This window comes from Colletotrichum truncatum (assembly GCF_014235925.2).
Source record: "Colletotrichum truncatum strain CMES1059 chromosome Unknown Contig_0003, whole genome shotgun sequence".
In the NCBI taxonomy this organism is placed as follows: Eukaryota; Fungi; Ascomycota; class Sordariomycetes; order Glomerellales; family Glomerellaceae; genus Colletotrichum; species Colletotrichum truncatum.
In genome coordinates this window covers 4,341,402-4,364,757 of record NW_027222400.1, presented here as the reverse complement: position 1 = coordinate 4,364,757, position 23,356 = coordinate 4,341,402, and the positions used below count along the sequence as shown (strand labels likewise).

The 23,356-nt window shown below is 50.2% G+C and overlaps 8 protein-coding genes across 8 annotated transcripts; 5 read left to right on the top strand and 3 right to left on the bottom strand.

Moving 5' to 3' along the window:
- Positions 1–208: 208 nt before the first annotated feature.
- Positions 209–2,969, top strand: CTRU02_206060 (threonyl-tRNA synthetase; the record flags this gene model as incomplete). Its single annotated transcript, XM_070204658.1, has 7 exons — positions 209–1,532; positions 1,594–1,872; positions 1,930–2,012; positions 2,063–2,108; positions 2,165–2,401; positions 2,456–2,594; positions 2,648–2,969. 7 exons carry the CDS (start codon positions 209–211, stop codon positions 2,967–2,969), a joined length of 2,430 nt encoding a protein of 809 aa, XP_070061762.1.
- A 505-nt stretch (positions 2,970–3,474) lies between these two features.
- On the bottom strand, positions 3,475–4,506 carry CTRU02_206059 (CDP-diacylglycerol-serine O-phosphatidyltransferase; the record flags this gene model as incomplete). Its single annotated transcript, XM_036728768.1, has 4 exons — positions 3,475–3,843; positions 4,013–4,206; positions 4,269–4,364; positions 4,431–4,506. The coding sequence occupies 4 exons, from the start codon at positions 4,504–4,506 to the stop codon at positions 3,475–3,477; spliced, it is 735 nt and encodes a 244-aa protein (XP_036579657.1).
- Positions 4,507–5,608: 1,102 nt separating this feature from the next.
- On the bottom strand, positions 5,609–8,206 carry CTRU02_206058 (zinc metalloproteinase; the record flags this gene model as incomplete). Its single annotated transcript, XM_036728769.1, has 4 exons — positions 5,609–5,705; positions 5,762–5,888; positions 5,951–7,682; positions 7,850–8,206. 4 exons carry the CDS (start codon positions 8,204–8,206, stop codon positions 5,609–5,611), a joined length of 2,313 nt encoding a protein of 770 aa, XP_036579658.1.
- Positions 8,207–12,418: 4,212 nt separating this feature from the next.
- Positions 12,419–13,566, top strand: CTRU02_206056 (nrm1-like protein; the record flags this gene model as incomplete). The annotated part of the gene is made up of 2 exons (XM_036728770.1): positions 12,419–12,508; positions 12,571–13,566. 2 exons carry the CDS (start codon positions 12,419–12,421, stop codon positions 13,564–13,566), a joined length of 1,086 nt encoding a protein of 361 aa, XP_036579659.1.
- A 793-nt stretch (positions 13,567–14,359) lies between these two features.
- CTRU02_206057 (uroporphyrinogen-III synthase) lies at positions 14,360–15,351 on the bottom strand (the record flags this gene model as incomplete). The annotated part of the gene is made up of 2 exons (XM_070204657.1): positions 14,360–15,003; positions 15,027–15,351. 2 exons carry the CDS (start codon positions 15,349–15,351, stop codon positions 14,360–14,362), a joined length of 969 nt encoding a protein of 322 aa, XP_070061761.1.
- A 1,225-nt stretch (positions 15,352–16,576) lies between these two features.
- On the top strand, positions 16,577–17,221 carry CTRU02_206055 (Mitochondrial FAD-linked sulfhydryl oxidase ERV1; the record flags this gene model as incomplete). Its single annotated transcript, XM_036728772.1, has 2 exons — positions 16,577–16,689; positions 16,783–17,221. 2 exons carry the CDS (start codon positions 16,577–16,579, stop codon positions 17,219–17,221), a joined length of 552 nt encoding a protein of 183 aa, XP_036579661.1.
- A 1,922-nt stretch (positions 17,222–19,143) lies between these two features.
- CTRU02_206054 (pyruvate decarboxylase) lies at positions 19,144–21,024 on the top strand (the record flags this gene model as incomplete). The annotated part of the gene is made up of 4 exons (XM_036728773.1): positions 19,144–19,330; positions 19,385–20,088; positions 20,139–20,668; positions 20,721–21,024. 4 exons carry the CDS (start codon positions 19,144–19,146, stop codon positions 21,022–21,024), a joined length of 1,725 nt encoding a protein of 574 aa, XP_036579662.1.
- A 660-nt stretch (positions 21,025–21,684) lies between these two features.
- CTRU02_206053 (THUMP domain-containing protein) lies at positions 21,685–22,950 on the top strand (the record flags this gene model as incomplete). Its single annotated transcript, XM_070204656.1, has 5 exons — positions 21,685–21,756; positions 21,861–22,028; positions 22,090–22,619; positions 22,642–22,747; positions 22,810–22,950. 5 exons carry the CDS (start codon positions 21,685–21,687, stop codon positions 22,948–22,950), a joined length of 1,017 nt encoding a protein of 338 aa, XP_070061760.1.
- Positions 22,951–23,356: the final 406 nt, after the last annotated feature.

The following is a 23,356-nucleotide window of genomic DNA, read 5'->3' as shown; positions in this document are numbered from 1 at the left end:
GCCCAGGGCAGGGAAATGGGTCATTAACGCGCTGCGGCGGGACGCCAACACCTGTGAGTCGCCCGAACCCTTGCTTGACTCACCGTAGTGTAGCTTTGGCGGGGTGAGTCTGCTGTTTCGCCCAAAAAATATTGTCGCAAGTCTTTGACTTGTGTCTCTCCAAATCCACCTTTTCGCACCACAATACCCCCCTCAATTGGACGAAATCATGGATTCCGCGAAGCAGGCCGTCGATTCCGTCACCGAAGGCGTCAAGAAGGTCGCCCTCGGCGGTTCTAACAAAGACAAAGCCCCCAAGAAGGAGAAGAAGGTCAAGGACACCGGCGATGCTTCGGCGGGGCCTCTCGAGCTCAACCCCCCTCCCGAGTTCCTGCAGAAGCGCCTGGATCTGTTCGACAAGTTGAAGAAGGAGTATGATGAAGAGATTGCCAAGAGACCGCGTGAGCCTATTACTATCACTATGCCAGACGGCTCCGTCCGTGAAGGCACGAGCTACGAGACCACTCCCGGTGAGATCGCTAAGAGCATCTCCAACAGCCTATACAAGCGAACCGTTGTGGCAAGACTAAATGGGGACGAGAGCCAACTTTGGGATTTGGACCGACCCTTGGAGAAGAGTTGCAAGCTGGAACTGTTGTCTTTCGAGGATGAGCAGGGCAAGCAAGTTTTCTGGCATAGTTCAGCTCACATTCTCGGCGAGGCGTGCGAGAGGCGATTCGGATGTTCTCTCTGCATCGGACCTCCTGTCGACAATGGCTTCTACTATGAGATGGCTCTTCCTGGAGGCGCTGCTGTGCAGGCTAGTGACTGGAAGCCTCTGGAGTCTCTTGTGGGATCGATCGTCAAAGAGAAGCAGAAGTTCGAGCGTCTTGAGATGACCAAAGACCAGCTCTTGGAGATGTTCAGCTACAACAAGTACAAGCAGCACATCATCAATGATAAGATCCCTGATGGCACAAAGACCACTGTCTACCGAAACGGTCCGCTCATCGATCTTTGCCGTGGGCCTCATGTCCCCAGCACCGACCGCATCGAGGCTTTCAGCATTATGAAGAATAGCGCCTCTTATTTCCTTGGCTCGCAGGAGAATGATTCTCTTCAGCGCGTTTACGGCGTTAGTTTTCCTAGCAAAAAGGAGTTGGCCGCACACAAGAAGTGGCTTGAAGAGGCAGCAGCTCGTGACCATCGCAAGATCGGCCAGGATCAGCAGCTTTTCTTCTTCCACGAGCTCTCTCCTGGCAGTGCGATGTGGCTGCCTCATGGCGCCCGTATCTACAACACTCTGCTGGCGTACATCAAGGAGCAATACTTCAAGCGTGACTACCACGAAGTAATCTCGCCCAATATGTACAACGCAGACCTCTGGAAGATAAGCGGACACTGGGACCATTACAAGGATGACATGTTTGTTCTCGATGTCGACAAAGAGAAATTCGGTCTCAAGCCGATGAACTGCCCTGGCCACTGTCTCATGTTCGCACACACACCCAAGGCCTATCACCAGCTGCCCTGGCGAGTTGCTGATTTTGGAGGTGAGCCCTCAGCTTTGGTATCAATACTGAAGGCACTTTGAGCTAATCCTAATACGTGCAGTACTTCATCGTAATGAGGCGAGTGGTGCCTTGTCTGGCCTAACCCGTGTTCGCAGATTCCAGCAGGATGACGCACACATCTTCTGCAGAGAAGATCAAATCAAGCAGGAGATCAGTGGCTTGTTTGATTTCCTCCGTGAGATGTATGGTCTTTTAGGATTCACTTTCAAGCTCAGGCTCTCCACTCGTCCGGAGAAGTACATGGGCGAACTTGAGACCTGGGACCGAGCAGAAGGCATGCTCAAGCAGGCGTTAGACGAGTTTGCAACCACGGATGGCGGTAAGACCTTTTGCCCACGCCCTCAATCTTCGACAACAGGATACTTACTGTGACAAGGTGTGCCATGGACTTTGAACGAAGGCGACGGCGCCTTCTATGGTCCCAAAATTGACATCAAAATCATGGATGTCTTGAACCGAGTAAGTTCCCCCTTGGCTTATTACGGCATGTCGGCTAATCACAGTGCCAGGAATGGCAATGTGCTACCATCCAGCTCGACTTTCAGCTTCCCCAGAGTAAGTGAAATCTGTCTGGAGACTGGTAATAGATCAGTACAGCTAACCAAATGCAGACTTTGGGCTTGAATACGTCTCGGCCGATACCCCGACCAAGGCTAAGGAAGACGAAGCTGCTCCCGTCCCCAAGGTTCCTGAGTTCAAGGCAAAGGATCCTCAAGCTATTATCGATTCCGCGACCGGCACTGGCGAGGATGACAAAAAGAAGCGAGTGGTTAAGCCTTTGACCACTGGATGCCAGCGCCCTGTGATCATTCACCGTGCTATGGCAGGATCAATTGAAAGATTTACCGGTAAACATGCACCGCCTTTATATTGATTGTAATCTTTCTAAAACTCTTGAACAGGCATTCTCATTGAACACTTCGGTGGCAAGTGGCCTTTCTGGCTTAGCCCGAGGCAGATTATGGTCATTCCAGTTGGCAAGGGATTCGTCGAGTATGCTGAAGAGGTTCAGTCCATCTTCAAGAAGCATGGCATGTGGTGGTATGCTTTATTTTGCCTGGCTATGAGGGACATTGGGCTAACAAATTGAACAGTGATGTCGACTTGTCAGGAAACACCCTGCCTAAGAAGATTCGTAGCGCTCAGCTGAGGTATGTGAGCTCTGTGTGTTTTGTTCAATTTAATCTTGCTAATGTCGACAGCCAATACAATTTTATCTTCGTTGTGGGCGATGAAGAGATGAAGGGTCGACAAGTCAACGTCCGTTACCGTGATGACACCTCCAGCCAGGATCGTGGCAAGCCGGTGCCATTAGACGAGGCCATTGAGAAGCTCAAGAAGCTTCGCGAGGAGCGCGGCACCTACAACCCTTTCCCGGCCAGTGCTAAGCTCGCGGTTAAGGAAGACAAGGCATGATTGGATGACAGGATGATGTTAGAAGTTTCACCCGTCAGAGGCGTCAAAAGGGGGGTTTGCTACGGCGGTACGTGTGGAGCCTAGACTAAAAGCACGGCTCATACCTGCAATTACAGAAAAGAATATAAATTTGGTGACGTACACATGCACAGGTTGTAAGGCTGCGGAGATGAGATAAAACAACGACGGGTATTATGCTAGTTTGCGTGTGCGTGTTCGCTTAGATATATCTGTTTATGTCGTAACAGCTCGCCATTCATCTTTACATTTGGCCATTCCTGATTTCTAAGTCCTAGCAATTTCGAGAACCCGTTAAAGACCAATAATCGGACTGTCGCATGCCACCAGCGGGCCTCGCTTCATTTACAATCACTTCCTCCATTTGACTGTGACTGAACGATTGAAGTTCTGCCCGTATCAACCCAACCAGTCCTTGACAAACCCTTGGACATCTCTGTCCTATAGTCTAGTTGCCTACCAACGCCATTGTCATAGACATGATTGTTCAGGGCTTGGGTATGTGGATGCTCTTGCTCGTCATTAAACATCCGTGAATGATAAAAACAAGGGCAACAGGGTGAAACTCAAGGACAGAACCAGTAAGCCACGTTCCCAAGGGCAGGTCCTGCAGAATCCAGCGCTGAGAAATCCAGTAGGCCATGACAGCGTCTAGGCCAAGACTCGTCGGGATCGGGGTGCCCTCAAAATATTTGCTCTTGCCAGTTGCATCCTTGGGGAGTACTGAAACAGTGACATTGAAGCGAGCAAGACGTGTTAGACCGCAGAGAACGAAGAAGGTGAGGCAGGCGTGGTCAACAGCCGTGCGTAAGCCAAGAGCGAAGGCCACAGAGGCGGGAGCCACGCCAAAAGAGATCTTGCAAAAGGTCAGCTTTGCTTCTTTCGATCATTCTGGTCGTTGGCAACAATCTCGAGTCAATAGACTCAAAACTCGAGATAGTCAAGTTAACAAAGGAGAAGAAGAAAGAGAAAAGAAAGAAAAAAAAGAAAGTGGGGTGAGAGGGAGAGAGCCTCAGAAAACGTACCAGGTCTGCTAATGAATCAAGCTCTTGGCCCATCATGCTGCTCTTTTTCCGCCACCGCGCGACCTTGCCATCCATAAAGTCGAAAAAGAGACCAAAGGGCAAGAAAAAAAGAGCAAGGTATAGAGTGCTAACAGATTCGGGATCACCTAGGCAGTAGCGCAGAGAAGTGAAAATAGACATTACTCCGCAGGCACCTAGACCCGTAAAGTTAGTTAGGCCCTCGTGAGGTTGTGCTGTGATTCTGAGGTGTTCGCACCGTTGCATAGAGTGATGACATCGGCAAGATGAAGGGCACGTATCAAAGAGAAATGGCCTGTATCGGCTGACAGGAGAAGCTTCTGCTTGTCGTAGGCTGCAAGCAAGCGATTAAGTTAGCTGCGAGGTGACCAAGTATGAAATGGAATTTGTACTGGCATACCAGGTTCATCGAAGCTGCCGGCAGCATCCTTTGCCGCGCTTCCGTTGGTTACAGAGCTGCTCGTTCGTTTGGACATGGCGATAGATGTTCCCAATTATCAGTTTTGAGGGTGTGAGATGATGGAGACGTAGACAGCCTATTGTTTGTAGTAGCTTTTGGCCTTGAATTATTGATAGCGAAAATACATACCTTGAGCGGTGAGCGGATGGTAAGGGCAAGGTTGAAGGCAAGGACTAAGAGACAAGAGACACGTACTTTATGTACGTAAAGGTCTGTCGAGCTCTTGGGTGGTGCCCGTGGGAGTGCAAAGCGGTCACAGGTTGTAGGCGCAGATGCAGGTGCAAGTAGGCATGCGGTGTTCGTAGGTTGTGGTCTTCCGCTTCACAGACCCAACAAGGATAGCCAGGGAAAGCACATGCCGTCATAGCCTTGTTGTTCTAGACCTAAACGCGACTAGCAGACCCTGGTGAGTTGCACGTGACTCATCCAGACACTACATGGTAGAAATGAGCCAGCTGAGGTACGTATCCGCTACGTCGCCCACCAGTCTGAAGACCAGGTCGCCAACCGTACTGATGCTCTACTGCTGGGTTCAAAGCCACTGCAATATTTCTGACTAAGCAGTACCTCATTTTCCGGCTTATGAAACTAAAACGACTGTCCATGGACGTATCCTTAGTCCAGTCTTCAGTCTTGTACTTGGAAGGACCAGCCATTGGCAAGAAATCGCACACTGGACGGTGGCGTCACGTAGCGTTAACGTTTTTGACCAACGTACGCCGACATATCTACGATAATATATATCTACATGGAGAGGGCGGAGCAGCTCTAGTTCTCTGCGACAGAGCCACATGCTGCAGCGTGTAATTACTGGTGCCGTCGTCGTACTGCACTTCTAATCATTTCCAATACGCCTCGTTTGCTAAGCATTTGCCCAGTCCTTATTTCCTCCGGATACATAAAAGAATGCTACCTCTTATGACGCGTGTTACTCCAGATGAAGACACGTTGCTATAAACTGGTGTCAGAGGTGTGTGAATGCCATGAGTAACTCGTGACGACCAATCAATGTCTATTGAATCATGGCCATGCCTCCTATTCCTCGGCTTTCTTAAGCCCATTACTATTAAGCCATTTCCTTCGCTTAGTACGCGATGCAAAGGGCATGCTATTGTCCTCTACCGGACAATGAGGAGGGAGAACCCATCGACCCATGCACCGCATGAACCGGCCACACCACAAATAGTGTATCCTCTTGGAGGTATCAAAGTGTGTCTGGCAGCTTGTTAGTGACGACGTCATCCCGGTCATTTGCAGGAACTACAACTTACGCGGAACCCCCATGAGCATTACCAAAGATGGGTGATCTCCTGCCCAAGCTGGTAAGAACCTGGATGGCATCAATCCAGTATCCCGAACGGACAAAGAAGCCCGAAATGTATTCGCCTCGCCGTATGTCTGGTACATCAATTTGTTAGCAGCCGGCACACAAAGGCAAAGATTCATGATTCCTTGCTTACCAAAATCGAAGGCATCGCCGCCTTCCCCGTCTCCTCGTTTGCCAAACAGTTGGACAGAGTCATCATCGTAGACGAATTCTATCCCATTTACCACCTTTGCATGGTAGAAAATTATACGAGACAAAACCCTGTTTTGTTTGACGGCACTCTCAAACACAACCTCATGCCCAACACTGCCCTCAAGGGCTGAGAGGCCGAGTGCCTTCCCTCGGTAAGCCGTCTTGCCAAGCGGGCCAGGGGTCAACTTGAAGGAGGATTCCTTGGAACACAGCTTTTTGAAGTCGTCAATTTCTAAGCTGCCGCCACCATAAGATTTGATAGACACCCTTAACCGCCCCTTTCGCTTAATTTCCGGAAGTCGATCGCGCAAGTCTTGATCGGTCAGCGTCATTTGGCGTTGTACCGATCCTGTTTCTGTGAGATATTCGATCCATGTCTGGCACACATCGTCATCATCTGCGAACAATTCAATGAAGGCGATACCGGTCGCCGCCATGAAGACCACTTTCCCATTTTCAATAGGGAAAGCGTGGACGCTATCGTCGTGGCTAATCGGAGGATCGTTTGGTAACCTGAAGCAGGGATGGCTGCGAAAGCGCAGGCAATCCAATCGATGCCAGCCACACTCGTCGTTTTGAAGGACTAGCCCGCCTTTAGACTTTGTCCTTGTGCAGAAGGCCTCACGAGTAATGAAGCTGCGGTTTAGTGTTAGGTAGTCGCGAAGCATAACCCCATTCTCCTGATGAGGGCAACCGAACAGGTGTCCTGTCTCGTGTAAATGGGCGCCAATGCCAAAAGTGGCGGCCTCCCAAGAGCTTCCAGCTTGGTTGCAGTCATTAGCGACAAATTCGAGATCAGTCGGAGTACAGTCCGTAAATGCGGGGACAACCTCCTCGAAGGTCGTGGGATAACTCTGCAAGCAGTGAGAGCCAAAGATCGCCAGTTGCAAATCGCCCACGTTTCCACTCTGCGCTACATGTCCTCTCACCAGCTGCGCCTCTTTATCCCACTTTGTGTCCAGTATCAGGACTGAAACGTACTGCTTCTGGCCGCCCACTGGTTTGAAATACTGCTTGACAGCTTCGGCGGCACTATCAAATAGACTTCTTCCCTCGGTTGACCTCTCATTGCCTTGTGCCAACTCAAGGTCACGGAGCTCCGCAAGAGTTTTGTCTGACCTGATAATGTGTATTCTAGCCTCTGAACGCAGCGTTCCACTTTCCCGGTCGCGGTGGTTGGAGGTTCCAGTAACCCATTCCTCCTCAAATCTGAAAACACGACGACCAAATTTGTTCCGTAACATCTGTTCTGCCGTGAAGGCTTGCCAGATATATGCGGCCATACGAAATTTGCATACTGCCGTGGCTAGATCATTACCTTCCCGCTCGATTCGAGCCGGAACGGCATCAAACGTTTCGGGCGAATCCTTGGCCACAAGAATGGCAAGCTGCAGCGGCGGCGCATTAATGGCTGGCAGCATATGAACTACTAGATAAGATGCGTGAATAGGGTTCGAGGAGGTGCTATTGGGTAGCTTGGGGCTGGAGAAGTCGAATCGAATCTTGTTCGGTCCCGGTTGTAGGTAAACGAGGGCTTTGAAATGAGAATCATTCACTGGCCAGTAAGTGGGCGGAAAGCTGTCGTCGAGTCGGGTTACTGAAAGGGTGCCATCGAGATGGTGCTGCGAAGGTTCACCAATAGTGCCATAGACAAGAAGCACTTTTTGATAGACCTTGTCAAAAGTCAGCAAAACGCTCGGAAGCTGCAGCTAGCTGTTTGGCAGCGGTTGCGGCCGTCTACGCCAAGGCTAGTACGAACTGAACGAGGCTGGAAGATGCGTCTCGGGAGTCATAGCACGAGGCCAAGGCACATCCTACACCGAGATATGTAACAACTTACCCAGGCATTCTCGGCAACGTTGGCTATACGTGGCGCATATTGAGAGATTGGCAAGTTGGATTTACCATTAACAACTGGAGAACCAAGCCCGGTCATGCCGGAAACGCTGTGTCGATGAGCATTGTTTACTGGCTGCAGTTGAGGACGAGCAGGAGGTTGACTGAGGTCTTTCTCTGAGATATCAAGAGCAGGATCTGAGGTATGACAGATGGATGGTGGTGTCGATGCGCCGCTCGTTGGTGTCGGAGTGGTTCCTTGGCTGGCGTCGCTTGAGATGTCGGTGTTGGAACGATCCGTCCGGAAGCTGGCCTTCGACCGGCGACGCAAGGCTCTGAAATTCAGAATGGACGGGGCCATGGTGAGGAAGTGGACGCTCAGTCAGACACGCGGTATTTCTACCGCGGAAGAGCAGTTTTAGAATGAAATGTTCGACATGTGCAATAGCAGCAACAGAGAAGACGCTGGGCGACTGGCGCCGGGTGTCTGGTAAAGGTCTGGTAGGCGTGATTTCTAGGAGAGAGGGTGTTGAATCAAGAGCTGCTTCCACGGAGGACGGGCATCTGATAAGGGGGAAGGGGGGGACGCCTGATGAAATGGAGTCGAGGAATGGGCGGAGACGGGGGAAGGGTTTGGAGATCGGACCTAGTCACTGCTCAGCGAGCGACATGAGCATCAATAGTCGTAGGTAAAGTAAAGTAAAGCAAAGCAAAGTAGAGTGAGATGCAGGTAGAGTAAAATGGGCGGGTCGAGCTGAAGGAAGACCTATTGAATCGATACGGAGGATGGGAGTCGAACAGGATTGACGCGCAAGGCGACATGCGCATTTGGGAGAGAAAGGGTAAGTACAGGGTTTGATTGAAGTGGCATAAAGTACGAACCGTGGATACCTTAGGGGGGACGGTGGTGGGATGGATGATGGAGACGGACGACGAAGCAAGCAAGGTGAAGTCAGTCATTTCGAGCAATCCACATCATTGAACGAAACGAGCACATCCAGACACACAAAGGCGCGGGTGGCAGCGCCGGTGCCAGAGTAGCTCCACGTCCCCGGTTTGGCAAGTCTGGGTCCAATCCACGTCTCACTTCCTTGCATACGCAGTATCCATACTTCGTAGCGTACAAAGTATCGCAAGCAAAGCAGGGCAGTTCGAAGAAAAAAAAAAAAGAGGAGCACCTTATCGGCAGATGGTAGGCTGCAATTGACTTATGACGTCGTAGTGTTTCGAAGGTTGGAAACACCCAGACTAGAATTACGACCGAACAAATATTGGCCAACGAGATGAGAGTCGACACTGAGGAGAAACGAGTGGAGGCAGGAGGGCAGGGAACATGTCTGCAGGCGCAAACAGAAATAATACCTCGCTCAATCTGCCATGCTACGTAAAGTGGAGCTGGCTGGTAGGAGAGAGAAATTGCAGCTTGAAATAGGGTAGTAGCTTCGCACCTTCGGTGCTTCACACTGTCCTTTGCTGCGCACTGGATCAAATAACTATTGCGTAGCTTATCCGTACAGCCCAATAAATTCATGTCCAGCTACGGCGTGGAAACCCGGTTGACCAACAAGAGTGGGGCTCTCCTCCAACCCCTTTCTCATTGTCACTGTATTTGGGATTGAGAAGGCAGATATGGAGGTGCAAACAGGAAACGAAGACATCACTTATGGGCTTTAAGGAGACAAAGGCATAAGCTCAGCAATGTGTGTGTAGTCAGCTTTAGTGGCCCTTTCGGCTCCGCCGCCGGGCGTAATAAATTGTGTGTGTGTGTGTGTATTTGGGATGGCATCGTTGTCGTCGTCGAGACCATGACACCAGACCACGTATGCGTACGGATTTTGCCATTGATAGGACACGCAGCCCAACAAGAACGGGCAAGGAACGACGGCAGACACGTATATTAGCGAGCGACTAGGTTTCGTTGTCAATAGAGAGGCTCAACGTGGAGAAGGAATGCAGCTGGATCGCGCATATGAATGCGCAACCATGGAGAAATATCCAGGCAACAAGGCACAGGAGATGCAGGCATAAGCAAGAAAAGCAAACAGAAACAATCGCCAGCCACTTGATAGACAAGATAAGGAATAGATAACCGAGATGGCTTATATAAGGAGCCAAGACGTCAGCAACTACTGTGTATGTGTAAATGAGGTTGGCAGCCTGTAGAAGAATGACCCGTTCAAGGTAATCGGCAAGGACGACACAGATCAGGCTAGGCTGGTTAAGAACTAAGGCGCTCAGGGGAGAGCTGTTGGGTTGATGGAGACCACGGAGTGAGATCAAGGAAATTTTGAAATAGAATGTCAAGGGCAGAATACTGGTTGAATGGTGGGTGTTCCTGAGGCAATTACACTTCCAGATTTTCAAGTGGGGTGTCGGCCAAGATTGTTACTTACAGGCCGTTGTGAAGGGTGACCGGTAGACACGGATTGGCGGCGCCAATTTGTGGAAACTACATTGGCGTCCCAGCTGCGATCGAGATCAGTGATTGTGATATACTCCAGTATCGGGTGCATGCACTGCAAGTCTCTCGATGTTGTTGCATTGTGTGAAACGCTTAGGTTTGCCGACATCAGTTCAATCCACTCGCAAGTTGGACCGCTAACAGCTTCGTGGCCAAGAAATGCGTACATGCTGCAGACATCACTACCAACACAGCCGTCATGATGATGGTAGCATGACACTGCGAGAATGAGAGTCTGGCAAGAAACTCTGGTCATAATGCGGCGAGACACGACTTCGGTTGAGTATTATGATTGTTATCATCATTCCCTCTTCTATGGAGACCGAGAGAGCGAAAACTAAAAGCTGGAAGTACGTAGGACAGTTATGAAGAAAGGTTGAAGAAATTAGGAGAAAAGTGGTCTATCGATTGCTTCTCTCCCCAACATCGACCGCCCCCTTAGCCAATCAGCGACTTTGTAATGTGTCAAGTAAGTTTTTTTTTAGTTTTTTTCATTTCACATCTTGCCATAGATGGCGTGCATGTCGAGCACCGAGGTGGATGCGCTAGTTCCTCGGCATGCAGAACTGGCTGTTGTGCTTCTCCAGGTAAATCTTGCTCCCCAGGCCGACTTGAAGGACGACTCGCGTCGCTGGTCGGGACTGGCTATATATTCTACTGTTGGCGATGTGGCTGTTTCCCATCATTTGGCCGGTGTCACCACTTTTAGATCTCGGCTTATGGTAGGATGGCATGACTGAGCCATCTGAAGGCTGTTTAAAATATATTCCGAGCAAGTATTTCCAATGACTCCTGATTGCCTGACAGTTAAAGTGAGGCCACACCATACATAATTGTTCAAAGTGAATCACAATAGAGCACAGAGTGCGCCGTGGACGGTTTCCAGAGGGAGAACAGCCTAACAAAGGTCTACCAGTAGTATCACCAGTTTGAATGGGTAAGAATTGGCGGCGGCTTCCTCTTCGTGATTGGCTAGCAGAGTGCGATTAATGGACACTTCGTAGAAGCAAAAGCGTCGCCTCCGCGCCAACGCAGCATCTGCTTCTGAATGGTGGGCTGGCAGGGATTTAAATTGATCCATCTGCCTTACCCAAGTTACGGATACGCTGCATCTTGCAGACACTACTCTTCCACATGCTGACCGTTCGCAGGGGGGCTTGGCTCCCAGTCTCAGAAAGTCAGCTGATGTGACAATTCAAGTACGCCGTATGAGTGTGGAATCATTGAGGCATCTCGACATTTGTTCGCCTACCTTATCTAGTGAGGTCAATGACAATACTATACTACTTTCAGAATAGCAAAATGAGACAAAGCATCGACAACGTCCAAAGCAAATGGGCCGCCTCGGTGACGGGGGATGGAAATTTGAACCCCTGGCCTCGCCTGGGTTGCCGGGCATGCAAAATGAGAAAGGGAGCTGAAAATCCAGAGTTGGGAAAAGTTGATTGCCCAAGGGCTGCTCCAGGTTGGTTAGTGAGGTTGCCCCGTTCCCTACCATCTGTGACTGCTGTGGAAGGAGCATCGGACTGCCTGGCGACAGGGGGCGGGCGGCATTTGCTGTGGGTTGATAGTGGCACTGACGCTTGGTTTCCAGGGGAATGGGCTACGAATTCTGCGCTCCGTCCTCCACTGCCCTGCCACTGTCCCTTTGCTCTCCGCTGAGACCGAGCACTGTCTTGCCAGGAGACGACTTCACCCATCTCCAACTTTTCCCATCCTTCTCTGGCTATCTCCATTAGAAACGCTCCCCGTGCTATGACAACTACCGGGCTGCCACGCCATTAAGTGAGTGCCTTTCCTGTAGGCCAGCAAGATTTTCTTTTTTCATACAAAGCACATCCACTTGCCATCATCAGAGATGCACACAAGCATTCTCTCGCCTACAAACTACACACCTCCTCTCTGGGACATTCCTGGACAACAACTTCCCCTCATTTCTCGAACCGTTGCTACAGAATCCACCTCCAGCCGACAAGTTCTGACACTCTTGCAGTCTACTTTCAGTTTCTCAGCAATCTCGGCGACCCCCGCTCCAGCTCCTTACCGTCCGGCTCTTGCGCTCCATTACATCGGCCATTTCGACAATTATACCACAACCGTTTATCGCCGTCCATGCTTGGCTTTCACGCCATGTCTTCTCCATGGAAGCAGCAACCTGAGGAGGTAGCAGACAAGGTATTGAAGAGAGCAGAAGTCAGCAAGGTAAGTTGGTACATAATGGCTTCCGAGGGTGCTTCTCTTGCTGACTGCAATTTCTCATTCAGATTGCTAGAAGGCTTCAAAATCGACTCGCCCTTGCGCAATTCAAAACCAAGCATGGCTGGGAAGATCTTACCCTCGATACCATCGAGCCCAAGTATGAAGAGGAGATACGCCGGAAGCGTCTGTGCGAAACCGATGTGTTGTCCGATACTTCCTCCAGTGCCTCCGATCTACCATATCCCACAAGAACACTAATGAGCTCGCCTTTGAAAGCACCCCTGTTTTCTGACGCCATTGGTTCGAGTAATGGGAGTTCTGGCCATCGTAAGCGAACATATCTGGCTTCCTTCGAATATCCCTCGTCCAGCCCTAGCAAACGTTTCCGGTCCTCTCCTACACCTCAAAAGCATGCCCATGGCCACAACGCATCATGGAAGGAAAGCCACCAGCTGGCGCAGTCATCCCCCATCAAGCCCAGGCGGCAACAGCATTTTACCACATCGACGGGTCCCGATGTTTCCTTCTTCCAAGGGGCGCGAAGGCTGACCGACGATCTTGTGTCGCCTAACTTTGCTGCTAACTCGGATGATGAAGACGACCTTCTACCCTCACAGTCCTTTAGGTCCACCAACCTTCGCTCATCACCTCCAACAACCCCGCCGATGCGTAACCGCCCAATTCCCAATCGTCGCAGCAAAGACAGGCCTTCAGGCATTGATCAGCCCAAGACTGGAGAGGAGGGCGCCGATCTTCTACTATACCTTGCCGCTTCACCATCACCAGCTGTGCCGTCTACAAAAACTAGAATGGAACCACCCTCGACGCCGCCTTCCAAAGTTGGCCGCGACATGACACTTCCTTCATCTCATATGACGACTCCTGGTGGAGGCAATCTCTTCCCCAATACACCAGGCCAGGGTTTCGACTTTGCCGAGTTTGTTAATATAACGCCAAGCCCTGCCCAAAAGGCATGGAAGACTCCCGTCGCACTATCATCGACAAGGACTCCCGTCAGCTTGACACGAAGGCGACTGACGTTCGATGAGCCTCTTGTTTAATTTTAGAGTCTCGGATACTTTCTTTTCTTCTAATCTACACATGATACCAGAACGGCTCCCTGAAAGCTTTCTAAGACCTGCCTTTGCCTCCTGGGGAGACTTGAGTTAGCAATACAGGCAGTCTAAGTTACCTGCTGAGCGCACGAAATATGTCTACAATAGGCACTGTCACGAAACCGTTTTGTTCTTTTTTGGGCAGGTGGGTAGGGATCGGACGGGAACTACCATAGCCTGCAGATGTCTGTACTCTAGGCGCAAGATTTTATGCAGCACCACGGGGAGTTTTTATTATGATGTGGGCGCAAATATCAGGTGAGAATGAGCAGCTGATACAATTAGGGATTCTTATTCAACTTTTCTATTTTACTTTTCCATCGTGGTCTTGGATCACTGCCATGTGCTGTGCATGGGCTTTGGCAATCAAGTCGCGCTTGTGTGGTAATTTACGCGCTTTGTGCTGCGTCGCGTCATGTTTCGGAGGCTGAACGCGACCGCGATTTTTTCGCGTTGGCGTTGGATCTCCATTAACTGTTCATAGCCAATCAGAATCCCCACTGTCGTCCACGTATCCCAGTACTTCCTGAAGGCTCATTTCACCGTGGTAACTTGCTTAGACTAGGTAGGTACCGTACCGTAGGTAACTCTAGGTTGGCAACCTCAAACCCGCCTCGATTCATACTCGTTGGACTTATTTCCGTCTTACCATCCCTAAGTAGCCGATTCGTTAAAGTCACTTACAGCAAAGGCATGTTGTTATATTGTTCCTTTTTGAGTAATAGTAATATTTGATATTTTATGAGGTATCACTTCGGTTTTCTATAAACCGGACGATTCCTTGCATAACGCCCTCTGGGCTCGGTTCCTTGGCACAGACATCAGCCTCGAAGTTGAACGTGTTTCTCAGGTAGTTTCGCGTTGTCGGTCCAATAGTGACGACGAATGTTTTACGTTCCCCCAGGTTACTTTTTTTCGCTTTGCCCGTTGCTTCATCCAGTATTCCTAAACCACGTAACAGGCCGTCGCAGCCGGTGGGAGAAAAAACAACCACCCACCGTGATGGTTGTGTCTCCGTGGCCTTTAAAATATCTTCAAAATCTTGCGGGAACGACTGCATGACACCCGTTCCATAGACCACGACCTCGTCAACTTGTATTCTCCGGTCATTGGCAAGGTTGGTGTCCATGAGTGTTTTGGGAACAATGTCTCGTCGTTGCTCACCAACGAGGAAGAGAATGGGCGGCTTGATCGGTCTGTCGTGATACCACTGGCTATAGTGCTCAAGGATAAACTTGGCCAGCGCATCACCGTTGCCGGTGTGCTCCCCAAAAATCTGCAGCGGCGGATCCTGAGAGACAGCCTTGAGCGCTCGCGTTGTAGCCGGCCCAACGCTATATACCGGGACATCCTGCAGATGCGGCCATCCCCGCTCATCTATAGCTGGTTTCAGCGACTGAGGTTAATCGTTTTATTTGACGACGGCTCACCTTTCTTTTCGTCTACCAATTTAGCGAAAGCTTCAACAGCCCGCTGGGATGTGAAGATAAAGCCTCCGTACAAGGCGTCAGTGCCGGCACTGATGCCGCGGCGGTGCAGGATATCTCTGATTGCTGACATGCCTGGCTCCTGGTAGCTGTGGTGCAGTACCGGGACGAAGACAGGCTCAAAGGAAACCCCATTGTGTTCTTGAGAGAACAGCTCCTCGTACGCATCGCCAGGTGCAGATTTGGTCTTGAGCAACAGGACTGGCACCTTGGCCGAATCAGGAGCTGACGATGACTGAGCCATGGTCAAAGGAACGCTTGCAATTGCCGAGCCACGGAAATAATGATAATGTAGTGAAAGAAGGTGTGTATTTTCAATGATACCCAACGTCTCGTTATGCAGCTTGAGAATCCCTTCCCAACTTGACGGCTACACACAACCGCATGTTAATGTTTCTAATGCTACCCGATACCCCCGCCTGCGCAGAGATGCTGTGATTAAAGTTACGTACTGTCTTAGGTAACTGGGTGGCTGCGATAAATGCTACCCCAACGAATCAAGACCTTATCTGTAAGAAACAACCCTATTTCAGCTACGCCTGTGGGAACTGATGCTTCGACTCACTAGCCTGAAGGATGATGGTACATGTTTGTTTAAAGCCCTTCGATCCCATTTCGCAATGTCATATGCGATGGACTGTTACTGAACATCATCTATCTTTATTCTGTGGCTCGAAACCAACCCACATGGTCACAACACTTCAAACCGCTCTACCATCTCCTCTCGCAATGCTTTCTGACTAACAAACATCATTACGGCCTGGTACTCCAGTCAGGCTCCATACGGAACCAGAGCCATTGTAGTAACCCATATTAGAGGCGATTGAAGGGAGACGCCGGCATGCGACCTTAAGAATTGTCCGGAGAAGTTTGGTTCAGGGTCCTAAAAAAGCACTTTGTCCGATGATTTCCTTTGATTTCTGTTGTGGCCTAGAGACAGGAGCAGATCGGTTCAGCTTAGCTTTCCGTTGTTCAATTCAACGGCGAGTCTCTAATTTGGGTTTGAAAGACGTCAAGATCCATTGCCTCCATTACAGCACTCGGGTTGCGGCTTGTGGTACTAATGCCCTAACTATAGGGATTGTCGTCTCGTATCTTCGCTGGAACGAACGACTCCTCCTCACTGAGACGGACGCCAGTCAGTGCACCTTCAGGCATTGCCTTACGTCAGGAGCCAAGGAAAACCAGCGTCACCCGCGTTAGCGCAAAACCCCACTGCCTATCGATAGGGATGGAAGCTAGGAATATTCCACGACATACCTTTTGGTAAGCTGATTGTGCCTTGCTGGCGCATTCCCAATCTCAAGATTTACAAATCCTATTTTGGTAGTATTGCTAAGTCTCCGATCTCGGGCTGTTCGTGTCACCCCATTTGAGCCTCGTTTCTACCCCAAAAATTTCCCGTTGATCCATTGTCTTCTATTTTTCGCTGTTCGTCCCGCAAAGGTGATATCCAGAAGTAATCAACCATGGCCGACGCAGAGCGAGATCTGGGCACTGGCGGCGCTGCTCCTGTCAATGCAACCACCGAGCCGCCCAAGCCCTTGCCCAAGGGGGTTGTCTTAGGCAAAGACGGGAAGCCGTGAGTTTAATCATGTACCAGTAGTTTATATGATATTGCGCTTCATCAGCGTACATTTTTCAAGCTGTTTTGCTGATGAAGAAACTGGTTCAGGTGTCGATCTTGCTCTTCCAAGAGTGCATTCTCCAACTGGGCAGCTCAGACAAATGCTTCCTTGAAGAAAGGAACATCCAACATATCGAATACCCCCGACAACTGCCCTCCCGATGTCGAAGCCCTTGGCCGCAGTACTTGGACTCTGCTGCACTCCATCGCGGCAACGTACCCCGAGAAGCCCTCACCGACCCAAAAGGAGGACTTGCGGGGCTTCATGAGGCTATTTTCGAAGTTATACCCTTGCTGGGTGTGTGCCGAGGACTTCCAGTCCTATATGCAGAAGCAGCAAGTGCAGGTTGCAGGCCGCAAGGAGTTTGGCAACTGGCTGTGCGAGGCACACAACGAGGTCAACCGCAAGCTAGGGAAAAAAGAATTCGACTGTAGTAGGTGGGAAGAGCGCTGGCTCACCGGTTGGAAGGACGGTCGTTGCGATTGAGAACTGGGCATTAACATACGGTGGACGAAAGGCATGCACTGTGCATGTCAAAGTTTCATACGGCGGATTCGGGCAAAGGTTCTGGACCGCTTGGGCTTTGGTGCTCTCATTTACCTAGTGTCTGCCTCCTCAGACACCTCCTGTAAACTACGTGTACATTACCACTCACATATAGACGGCATTAGCGATGAGAACAGCTGCTTGAGCGGGCTGTGGTTGATATGACGCTCTCAGTACAATTTGCCTCTTTCGGCTCTTGGATATATGCTAGAATATGCATGTAAATCAGCTTTTGCTTCTGTTTATATAGCACGTAAAAGAGCAGCTTGCCATTTTTCAAAGTAGTAAATTTTTACTTTCATGCGACGTCGTAGAAATTCCAACTCGGGAGGATGTGATTCAAGTTTGCTACGGCAATTCGGGAGAATAAGCGAACCGTCCGAGAGTCCGAGACATCAAGCGAAGTCCTTCGCTCTTCCTGTTGCCGTCCGTAACGACCGACAGCCTCCATCTGATCCACCTTTTTGCGCCTAAGGAGACACAACAAAGTGAGAATGAAATTTGCGCATCAAACCTGGAAAGATAAGGTAGTAAAGCCGTCCAAACGCGTTTGGGCCGTAGAAAGGCCGAAGCTACTTCCAAAATCAGATCATGTCGAACCCTGCAGGTTGGAGGGATAAGTCTGCAGCGTCGCGATCAGTAGAGACGGGTGATGGGATGGGTCTGCTTTGGGCCGTTACTGGTACAAGCAGCACATGTACATCAAATAAGAGTTGATCCCTAAGTAAAAGCTCGCTTCAGGCGAATGCCATCTAAAACAAGGCGATAAGCTTGCCGTCTGTCGCTCGGTTGAGATAAGTGAGAGCCAGCGGTGTGGTCCGGCAGCACATACAAGGAAAGGCGCATGTCTCACACATTGTCAGGTGACAAATTGGTGAGGTGTTGGTCGTTCCGGTGGCACGTCAAGTGAACTATTCCAGAACTGAGGTGAAATACGGAACACGCCGAACAACATATGAGCGTCCACTGTGGCTCGCCAGTTAGGCCGTAGATGCCGTTGAGCTGTAGTTATCCTGACTCGATAACTCAAGAACAGTGCGCTTTTGCTTGTCACTGACTAAGGCCATTACAGGCTCCATCAGCCATATTTGTTGCATCTGAACCCTCCATGGCAACGGGCACAGCGCGAGCCAGTTGGCCCAGGTGACAAATTTCAGCCCGGAGCCAACGTGGCCCAGAGGCCTGGTGGGCCAAAACGTAGGCTTCCCTAAGCCTACGCCCCTGTGCCCCAGTCCGGCATCAGTCTGGTGTAATGGTGACCACATCCTGGTGTGGCGTGTTCGATTACATCACTTTCTTCAATATCTGATAGATTCGACGGACAGTGTCTGCTGCTTGTTCCCTGAAGCTCTGGGTAATATGCTGGGTCTTACTGAGTAACAACACTATTACCCGTCCTATTCCCCTTTTCATATCCTTAGGATACCAACCAAGATGGCGAGACCAGTTGACCCCCCGTACTCGGCCACATCACTTGCTCATCGTTTCCGCCCCCCTACCTTGCTTTTCCAGGGCCTACGCGGATCTGCCGCTTCCTATGCTGCCGCACATCGGCGATGATCCTCTGGGTTCAAAACCTAACTGCTAGTGGTCTGACTATGCCCTGACCGCTCCATCCGATGAGCGTGGTCGAGTGAGCCTGGTCGTGGGCGGCTTTGTTACGCTATTCCTAGCACTTTCTTTCGCATTCATATAAACCGCTCTGCCTCGACAACTTAGATGTTCTTGTTCCTTCCTCATCGTAGCTCAGAGCTCAAGCATCGAAGTAATCTGAAGACGCGTCAGAGTTGAAGCCTGACTCGGTTGTTATTCCTTACGCAGCCTCTCCTCTTTGCTCAGTGGTTACTTCACAATTCCCAATCATGACTGATATCAGAACACAGAGCCTGAAAGAGCCTGTCGACGTCGCCGAGTACCTCTTCAAGAGACTTCGCCAGGTCGGTGTCCGCTCGGTTCATGGCCTTCCCGGAGATTACAATCTCGTGGCCCTCGACTACCTTCCCAAATGTGGCCTGAACTGGGTTGGTAGTGTCAACGAACTCAATGCCGGTAGGCAGAAAACTCACTGTATCCTTTTTTTAGACAGAATGCTAATTGTCGAAGGCTATGCGGCTGATGGTTACGCCCGCGTCAAAGGCATCTCTGCCATTATCACTACTTTCGGGGTCGGCGAACTCTCAGCCATCAACGCCCTCGCTGGCGCTTATTCGGAGCATATACCCGTCGTTCACATTGTCGGCTGTCCCTCTACTGTCTCCCAGAAGAACGGAATGCTCTTACACCACACGCTTGGCAACGGAGACTTCAACGTCTTTGCCAACATGAATGCTCAGATCTCATGCGATGTTGCTCGTCTCAATAATCCAGCCGATGTTGCCAACCAAATCGATCATGCTATCAGAGAATGTTGGGTCCGCAGCCGCCCAGTTTACATCATGCTGCCAACCGACATGGTTCAGAAGAAGATAGAGGGCGATAGACTAAGTACCCCTATTGACTTGGAGGAATTTCCCAATGACCCCGACAAGGAGGATTACGTTGTCGAAGTTGTTCTCAAGTACCTACATGCGGCAAAGAAGCCTATCATGTTGGTAGATGCCTGCGCCATCCGCCATCGAGTTCTGTCTGAAGTTCATGACTTTCTAGAGAAGGCTAAGCTTCCTGTTTTTGTCACTCCGATGGGAAAGGGTGCCATTAATGAATCGCATCCCAACTACGGGGGCGTGTACGCCGGAAGTGCTTCACATCCCGACGTCAAGGAAAGCGTTGAGTCTTCAGATCTAATACTCTCTGTCGGTGCACTGAAGGTAAGTGAGATAAGCTGGCCCCTTTACTCTCATTGCTGACCTAGCTTCAGAGCGATTTCAATACCGCTGGATTCTCATACCGAACTTCGCAACTCAATACTATAGACTTCCACAGCACACACACTACTGTCCGGTACTCAGAATATCCCGGCGTTACCATGAGAGGTGTCTTGCGCAAGGTCATTGAGGGTCTCGAGGTGGAAAGGCTGAGCATTATCCCGCCTCCTACAGTGTCAAACAAGCTGCCCAGCGATGAGCAAAACTCGGGCCAGACTATAACCCAGCAGTATCTATGGCCGAGAGTTGGCAGCTATCTTCGTGACAACGATATCGTGGTCACAGAGACTGGCACGGCCAATTTCGGAATTTGGGATACCAAGTTCCCCGCTGGCGTGGTGGCGTTAAGCCAGGTCCTCTGGGGAAGCATTGGCTGGTCAGTTGGCGCCTGCCAAGGCGCAGCTCTCGCCGTCAAAGATGCTGGTGAAAATCGAAGAACTATTCTATTTGTCGGTGATGGTTCGTTCCAGCTCACAGCACAGGAGGTGACCACCATGTTGCGTCACAATTTGAAGCCAACAATGTGAGTTTTACTTTTGCGTGTCTAGTCAATCACACTGACAGCTTGAACCTAGCTTCGTCATATGTAACGATGGTTTCACCATCGAGCGGTTTATTCACGGCATGGAGGCTGAATACAACGACATTGTGCAGTGGCAGTACAAGGAGGTTGTCACAGTTTTTGGCGGGTCTGAAGAGACGGCCAAGAAGTTCGTTGTCAAAACGAAGGATGAGCTGGAGAAGCTCTTGACGGATGAGGAATTCAATAACCCCACAGCACTGCAGTTTGTTGAACTCTATGTCCCCAAGGAGGATGCGCCGAGGGCATTGGTCATGACGGCTGAGGCCAGTGCGAAGAATAACGCGAAGATTGAATGAGGCTAACAAGGGCGGTATGTCATTGCTTACGGGGAAGCGGTATATTGGCAAATGGTTGTCACTGCAAGCTTTTGGAGATATGAGTTGTTAAGAGCAGATTGAACGTATAAACTGTAACATTATCCTGTAGATGGGTACGGCTTAATTAGGGGACGGGCCCTGTGTAACTTGGTGATGGGTTCTGTTCGTCATTGGGTGGTTGATTAGTGTAATTATGGGTTTGCCTGGTGTGCGATGGAAAGAATTGCAGGAGGCAAGGCAGTATAGTTAAACCCCAGGTGAATACGGGAAACAATATCGCAAGCTATACTTCAAGCAACGTTTGGTGCCGATTACAGCACAAACTTGCAGGAAGACGGTAAAAGAAGTCTGTCCGTTTTTTCGTCACTGCTCGCTGGTATGATCTGGGGCAGGGTCGGATCGAGAAGAAAAAAAATGAAGGGTGGGGTAACTTGCTTTCTTCCCAGCGCAGCCCAAAATTCTCATCCGAAGAAGGCGGTGTGTGTCTTTTTACCCTCTGTGCATCGTATTCCGACATTGCCCAATCAACACTATTGGTACGTACAGACTTAAGTGGTTCAGCCGCTACCAATATCACATTTAGTCGATTGCGGCTCATTTCAAGCACCTCATTACCAATTGATCCCAACAGCCATTGACATGTCCGACCCAACCAAGAGGAAAGTTTCGAGCTCTGGAGGCGATAGGTCTCACCCGGCTAAGCGAAGCAAAGTGAGTGTCGAATGTCCCCATGTATTATTTCTATTTCCTCGGGTCGCATATCGTACTTCACGAGAGTCTACAAGATGAGCACATCGCTGATGAGAGATCCGTAGGGTGCCCGGGGGACCGGCTCATGGCAGACCCCTCATCAGAAGGCCAAAGTTGCCAATCTTCAAGACAGAGATGCATCACTGGAGATTGGGGACAAGGGTATTTGGGTCACTTTTGCCAGGGGCATGGATGGGAAAGCCATCAGCGAGTTTAACTTGTTGTGCGAAGAGGTTCGTGATCGTTGTTGCCACTCCACCTGCCAATCTTTTCACACGCCAACTCATTATCTAGTATGGCAAAATACTCTATGGGCTTGTGCCGCCTGGGGAGAACGTCGAGTCGGACGATGATGTCGAGGACATTGAAGAGTCTATCAAGAAAGAGCTTGACGGTATGAACTCAGCAAGTAAAACCAAGGCAAAGCGGAGTTTCAAGGTCATTCGAGCCGGTATCGAGTGTGTCTTCTTCATGAAGACGAGGGATCCTATTAACCCAGTGGAGCTTTGTCGTCGTATCTGTCAAGATGCTAGCACCTGCTCGGACATGAAGGAGCGCAAGACTAAGTATATCAACAGGTTGACACCTGTGAGTGCTTTGGATAAGGCCTCGGAGAACGGTGTGGTGAGGGTGGCCAGAAAGGCGCTTGCGCCGTGGTTCAGTCTTGTAGCCGATGGCGATACTGGGGTTGGGGAGGTGCCTGTCGGAGACGGGGGACCAACGGTTCCCCAAAACGATGCGGAACAGGAAAGCAAGCCAGAATATACGGTCAGTTTGAGAGCATGGCCCCCCAAGTTTAGCTTTACTGACTGCCCGTCAGTACGCCATCAGGCCTTCCATCCGCAGCAACAGCTCTATTGAGCGCGACAGTCTTATCAAGCAGGTAGCCTCTGTCGTCAACACACGGCACAAGGTTAATCTCAACAGCCCTGATAAAGTGATCCTTGTGGATGTATTTCAGGTAGGGAATGTCTTTGGCAAGCAAAATAAAAGGTGACTGATGTGGTATTATAGAGCTACTGCAGCATAGGTGTCATCGAAGGTAGTGATTGGGATGGCCTGAAAAAGCTCAACATCAACGAGTTGTATAAAGCATCACCTGGTGCGAGGTCTACCAAACCAGATGCCAAAGCAGCGGAAGTACAAACAGCGTGAGCTTACTTCGTAAAGCGATGCGTCGCTGGAAATCGTTGGCAATCACTGAGATGCGAAGCTTTGTTTGTTGTTCGTTTGTCCGAGGAGTGGGAAATAAAAAGTAGAAGACATGATAACTTGGCCGGGTGATCAGGAGGCAGGCAAGGTGTTGAGCCAACAAACGTCATGAGTTGTTGACTGCCGGCACCATTCAGATTGGAATACATGGACCAGATCAAACTCATTACTCCATACCTTGCACCGGCTGATGTGTTCCAGAGGGATCGCAGCGGAATTTGTAAATGCATTAGACCTCCGTGACTGAAGCCCTTGAATTATCGCGACAAGATTTATGGGGGTGCCCATTGGAGAGAAATAACCATCTCATCGGCAAACAAACCCCAAAGGCAAGATTACATGCGGTGTG